Below are 6,449 nucleotides of genomic sequence, written 5' to 3'. Positions count from 1 at the left end.
ACAATTCCTGATACTTGCAATTGTAAGGAGGAAAGGTGTATTTTGGCTCACAATTGTAGGGTCTCAGTCCAGAGTCAGCTGGCTCCAAGGCAGGGTGGTGTGGCAAGGGCGCTGGCAGAGGAGAAAGAGCTCTCTGTATGAGCCATGACACCTTCTGGGTGTCCCCTTCAAGCCTCGTGCACTCACAGGAGGGTCTCTTGGGAGCTCGACTCAGATTTCTGTTTGTAGCTGAATGGATGAGGATGCACACATTGGAGGAGGGAACTCAGCAATGTGTGGACCTTAGTCTTACAGGTACTTTCTGTGAATGCGGACCTGGATTGTTGCTTAGGAATGTCTCTGTCTAGGGTTCATCTTCAGAGTCTTCTCTCCCTATGAACCTTTTATCTACTATCTGATTTCTACCGTGTCCAAAAATACCATCCTGCCAGCTATCCCAGAATCCTGCAGGGCTCATGGAACAAATTAAGATGTTCAAATCACAAATTTGCTAGATCAATTGAATAGCATAGCAAAAAGCAAAGGGAAAGAGATGCGTCTGTTTACCTATGCAGGGCAGAGAGCAAAGTGCACCTTGCCTGAGTCCTGTCTCTGTCGCATGACTGTTTCCTGCTGAAGCTGTGGTTACAAGTTTCAGTGACAATGCATGGACAGTACCTGGGGACAGCACGTAGCCTTGAGTTATCAGCAACACATAGAGGCATGTGCACTTGGCTCTAACTGTAGTTTGCCAATAAGCAACCAATGCAGTAGATTTCATCTTTGTTTCTCTTGAAGAACAAACATGGTACAAGGATGGGAACATTATGGGTGCCAATGTGAGCAGAGCAAGATAAATGGAAACAAAGAAGAACCAAATGTCGAACGCACAGCCTATCTGTATTATAAATGGTGCTAAAATTGGAGGATTTAAGTGTTAGGAAAGAATGCTAAATAAAGCTGTACAATCTTTTGTCAATACCTCAGAAAGATGAGTCAGAGTATTCATTCACACAAAGCCTCCTTGAAAGGTATGACACATAGATACCTAATCAAAGGAGAACATCTAAGAAGTTTATAGGCATTGTCCCTCAGCCATCTCAGCAAAAGCAAAAATGGAGATGGGATTATCTAGCAAAGACCTGTGGACAAGCCTCTTGCTGAATGGAGCGATCCCTGTAACACACAGGTGACTCCTTGGTTCTTAACGACTGTGTGGGCAGAAATAGGGCAGCTAAAGGGATAAAGTATGAAATGAAGGAAGGGTATCATACTCCCCACATCTGGCCCAAATTTGAGAGTTGGGAAATACAATGGTAAAACCACTTAGCTGCAAACATGTGCTGCCTTTCATAAAAAGAGAGGGGCATATAGATGGAAAAGGAAGGAGGGAGAACCTAAAAGGTGGGCATTTTGGGATGCTTTTCCTAGACAGACTGCATAAATCAGAGCCATGGTTTTGCTGTGATGAACTATGAGTAACTCCATAGCCATATGGTAATGGATTGTAGCTATGTGTGTCCAGATAGTGTGGGGGTAGAGCATCACGGTTATATTTTTAAGCATATACTATATGTTTATAAATGTATCTAGTATGATCAGTGTTATTCTGATAGCTATGGAAGCTGGTATAGCTAGTCAAAATTAGAATCATCTCTGCTCCACTCTAGAGAAGACAAGTTCTCATGCCAGTGTAAGCGGAGAAAAGAGGAAAGATAGTGGCATTTGAGTAGAGTGAGCCAGTATGTCACTAACTGAATTTTAAAAAAAGCATTGGCAATTTTAATTTTCCAATTCCTCTTTCATCTAGCTCACAACTAATTAACTATATTTTCAGAGATTTGTGTATTCATTTAAGAGCACACTAGAAATATCCTCTTATGTGTTCCAAGCCCCAGGGTTCTATGGAGAATGCTCATTCTAATGCTTATTAAGATGCATTTTGCTGGTTATGTATAGGCTTGTGCTAAATGGCCACAAGTTTCTCTTCTCCATGGAGCTAACCTCCTTGCTTATTTCTACAAATCTGCCTTTCCTCCTTTCAAAGGTGGGGTCTGTTTCACATCATGCATGAGGGCTGACCTATGTCTTGTCTTGTCCAGTAGAAGGCATCAAGAGTTACTGGGAGACTTGCCCCTGTGAGGTTTCTATGTCTTGCAGCCTCTAATCAGCTGTCACGGGAAGAAACCAAGGCCAGCTTTGCTGGTGATGAAAGATCACATGGACAGACAGAGGTCCAGCCAACAGTCAGTCCTATGAGCAGGCCGCTCTGTGACACCTGTTTCTATTGAACTGCTAGCTGAGAGCCATCATGTACATCAGCTCAAATGAGACTGTGAATTACCACCCATCTATGCCTGGCCCACACTGATGCCTGGTGATATCATGAGCTAATAATTAAATAAATAGTTGTGATTTTTTTACACCACTAAGTTTTGACTTGCTAGTTTTTGGTTGCTTGTTTGATTTGACAAGATCTTGTTAAGCCACTCAGGGCCCAGACTAGGCTCACATTTGTGATCCTCTTGCATTAGCTTCCAGAGCGCTGGGTTGAGGTGGTGATTGTCAAACCATAGTATATGACTACTATTGATTTGTTCACAGTCCGATAAGTGCATTTCCATGGTTTTTTCATTCTAAAAGGATTTTAGAATCCTTTATCAAGGATTTTTATAGATCTGTGGTGGTTCAGTTCATTGGATTGCTTATGTTTATATATTCTATTTTGATACTTTTATACCTCTCGTTGAGCTTTTCTGGACATCCTATTGCTAGTTTCGGATTTTGCTAATGAGGACCTATTTACTGTTTGGTTTTCACTGGAGTCCTACTTGGCAAGAGCTGTTTGATACCACTTGATAGAAAGCAGGGAGCTGTGGCAGGAAGAGATTATGATGACAAAAATCAGGGCGATGCTTTTTCTTGGGCAGGTTACTTCTGCTCTTCTGAACCTGGATGTTCTAAGCACTTCCTCTGGGCTGACCATGAGAGTAATTCTGAATTGCATTCTTTCTCGTGGAAGAACCTCCGTGCACTCTTACCATTAAAACAGAATTTTATATTTCAGGTTTGCAGATGAATCTCCAAAGGATACTTTTCTTGAATGGTTTATAGGAGAACGTTTCTTTGGTTTTCAGGTAAAAATCTACCATATTTGCCTTCGTTACTTTCGTTGTTGATGAGATACAATGCTTGACACCTGCAAATTAAGGAGGGGACATTTATTTTGGTGCATGTTTTAGTCCATAGTCAGCTGGCTGCAAGGAAGGAATAGCATGGCAGAAGGGCATGGTGGTGGAGAGCTGCTCACAGCTTAAGACACGAAGCAGAGAGAATCCAGAGAGGAGCAGAGAAGGGCTGTATAACCTTTTGGGTCAGCCCCATTGGGACCTCCTCCACTAGTCTCCACCTCTGAACGGGAAGTCACTCTAAACCCCCATAATCCCATGACTTCCCAGAAGTCCGTCTGCGAGTGTGTAAGTCTCATGAGTGTGGGGTATATCTAGATATAAACTGTAACAGTACCCCTCCCAGAGTTTTTCCCTAGCCCGGGCTGACTCCTGGAATGAATCTAGTCTCTCACTACTTATGAATCAAAGAATGTTCTAATGCTAAGAGGACCTGCGTCTTCCGTATACACATGGACTCACTAGTGACTGATTGTTTTAGCTTATAAATTAACTGGCAATGAGGCTTGTAACTAGGAGACCAAAATATTTAGGATCTTTTGTGTGACATGTCTGTCTTTTCTTCACATTCTCATTGGTTTTCGGTAATATGGTCTTTCCCTGTGCTTTGTGTTTATGTGTTATATTTTTCCTTAAATTGTGAAATTTGAGGCATTGTAACATTTAAAATTTGTAAGCTTGTATGTCTCTGTGAGGAACAAGAGAGAAGATATTTTACGCACTGTACTACGTACTTGTCTCTAATTGTTTAAATAAGTAATTTACAGAGACTTTTATAAGGAGACCCACAGTCTTACCACCAGTATTGCAAGGTCTTGGTAACTGAGAAGTCATGTAGTGATGTTATGATTTTGGGATGTTTGAAGTTTTCCCATTAATATATCAACTGCTTGCCCTATTTTACTTTAAGACATTCAGAAGTAGATATCTAAAGAGAATAAGGCTTACTCAAATGCCACTTGGGTGTACAACAGTACATAGAATAGTACAGTAGAAATTTTATTAAAGGGTATGTGAAAAGCTAGCCTAGCTCCATTTGAAAAAATTTAAAAGCTCATTGAGACTCCTAAGGAGCTTGTTTTATGTCCAGAGAGTATCTATAGAAGGGTAAGTTTTTAATATATATGAGCTCATGATTTCTTTTGAGGAAAACAGCCAGACCTATAGCTCTCTTCTGGGAAATTTTAGATTTCATCCTGTAACCCCACTATCCTGGCCAGAGCTGATGGGATCAAGGATTAATGGATACATGACTGATCCAAGGGGAGCTACAGCTCGCCTGAGGTTGACAGCCCCATCCCACCCAATTTACTTTTGGGAGAGTGGAATCCACTCAGAGAGATGCCAGCGATAAAGTGGCAGAGAAGCCAAGTACACAGAGAAGGCCATAATAAGCTGTGAGGTAACAGAAGGTATGGTGCAGTGAGTGAAGGAGAGCCCATCAGAACCGGGAGCACCTTGAGCAGAGCTGCGGACAGGCAGAAGGAAGACTTCTGTGACAGAACAGCCACGCCTTAGCACACCCCCAGGAGCCCTAGCACTCACTCCCTTTATTCCGAGCACTTCCTTCTTCACTCTGTCGCCTCTTCCATGGCAGCCATGTTGGTGCTCCATGGCCTGCCTCCAGGGCTCCAGTCGATTGGATAGATGAAGACTGGAGTTTCTTCTAAGCTGAGTTTTCAGGTGCTCTTTCCTGGCGTGGAGAAAGGTAGGTAGTCTCTCTGCCCATGCCTACAGCAAAGCCGCGTGGAGTTCTGGGGAGAAGAGACAAGGGTGGTGTGTGGAGATGTGTTAGCTTTCTGTTACTGTAACAGAAGTGTCTGAGGTAAACAGTTTAAAGACTGATTTTGGTTTGTGGTTTCACAAGTTTTGGTCCAAGCATTTGAGGCATGTGGTTGTGGAGGAGAGAGAGAGAGAAAGAGAGAGAGAGAGAGAGAGAGAGAAATGGGGGCAAAGCGTATCCTTTACAGGCATGTCCCGAGGGCCCTACCTCCTCCTGAGGGTTGCACAACTCCCCAATAGAACCACAAGCTGGGACCAAACCATAAAACACCTGAGCCTCCGGAGATTCCAGAAACAGACTATAATGGGAGAGAAAGGGCATAAAGGGAAGAAAGAAGGGAAAGAAGGAAGGGCTGGAGGGAAAGAGGGAGGAAGGAAGGAAGGAAAAGATGCAGACAGAGAGAGGCCATATTTAAGGAGGCGGAGACTGGGTGTGTGTCTTTACTTTCTATTTTCTGGCTCTCATCCCCTCGAAGAAGCCCCTTAAGGCCTCAGGATACTTATATTCTTATAATATACACTGCCATTTTTTCTCTTTCTCTTTCTTTCTTGTCTCATAAAAAGAGTTTAATAAAGAACAGTTTGGCTTTTATGAGCTATTGGTGAGGGCTCAGTTGATATTAAAAGACATATAAGGAGCTGGGATTTAGCTCAGTGGCATCAGCGCCTGCCTGGCAAGCATGCAGTCATGAGTTTGATTCCCGGTACAAAAAAAAAAAAAGACATCCTAGGAAATCAGCAGAGTCCTTCACAGTGAAACCCTCTCTCCAGCGGCCTCACCAGTCAGACCCTCCAGCAGTCCCTGCTCCTGTTTCCATCTGGTTTTCAGCTCTTTTCTCCTAGATGCCCACCTCTCTGCCTCCCCGCCAACCTGTCTGCCTTCAAGGCCTTGGCCAGTCTCTCCCTGGCTTTCTTCAGTTTCCGAGTCTGTCTCTGGATGTCTGCAGCAGTGACCCACTGGCTCAAGAGGGAGGTAAAGGACAAAAAGCTTCTGAGATCATCTCTTTCCACAACAGCTATATGCCAGGAGTAGGCTGCAAGCTCTTGACACCAAACTGGCCCAGGGATCCTCCTACAGTCAGTATTTTAAAAGTGGTTTAAAACCCAGACAACTTAACTGTTCTGCTTTGGTGCTTTGGTGCTCGACGTCTCCAGCCTCCAGCTTGCACAGAGCTGCTGGGACTTCTCCAGCTTGACCTTGCATGGACCATCCCTGACCTCATTACCAGGGTGGGTAGTGATGAGAGTCATTGGCCTCGGAAAGACACAGCTGGTCAGTTTCTCTGGGGGCGCAAAGGGTACAGCAGCCCTGTGCTTGGCCTTGGAGGCCCAGACATAAGGTTCCCTCTGGAAATTCGGGGTAGCATGCTTCTGAGATTTTCCGCGGAAGGCTGGCTTGGCACCTGATGTGTTGCTGGATCCTCCATGGTCACTGTTGCCACATTGCTGGATCCTCTCCTGAGAAGCAGACAGGCTGAGGCTTGCTACAAAATGTCCCAT

The 6,449-nt window shown here is 44.1% G+C and overlaps 1 protein-coding gene across 1 annotated transcript; it reads right to left on the bottom strand.

Moving 5' to 3' along the window:
• Positions 1 to 5,774: 5,774 nt before the first annotated feature.
• Positions 5,775 to 6,449, bottom strand: LOC134477770 (putative methyl-CpG-binding domain protein 3-like 3). The gene is made up of 2 exons (XM_063256860.1): positions 6,106 to 6,449; positions 5,775 to 6,021 (listed from the first exon to the last, which is right to left on the bottom strand). Exons 1-2 carry the CDS (start codon positions 6,447 to 6,449, stop codon positions 5,775 to 5,777), a joined length of 591 nt encoding a protein of 196 aa, XP_063112930.1.

Source organism: Cavia porcellus, unplaced genomic scaffold (assembly GCF_034190915.1).
Source record: "Cavia porcellus strain 051 isolate PalLab524CR breed Dunkin Hartley unplaced genomic scaffold, mCavPor4.1 scaffold_10, whole genome shotgun sequence".
Taxonomy (NCBI): domain Eukaryota; kingdom Metazoa; phylum Chordata; class Mammalia; order Rodentia; family Caviidae; genus Cavia; species Cavia porcellus.
This window is presented reverse-complemented; position numbering and strand designations above follow the sequence as displayed.

Coding starts and splice junctions, on each gene's coding strand:
- LOC134477770 (XM_063256860.1), bottom strand. CDS start 6,449: ATGGGACATTTTGTAGCAAGCCTCAGCCTGTCTGCTTCTCAGGAGAGG. Junction 6,022..6,105: donor CAGCTCTGTGCAAGCTGGAG/GCTGGAGACGTC, acceptor TACTGACTGTAG/GAGGATCCCTGGGCCAGTTT.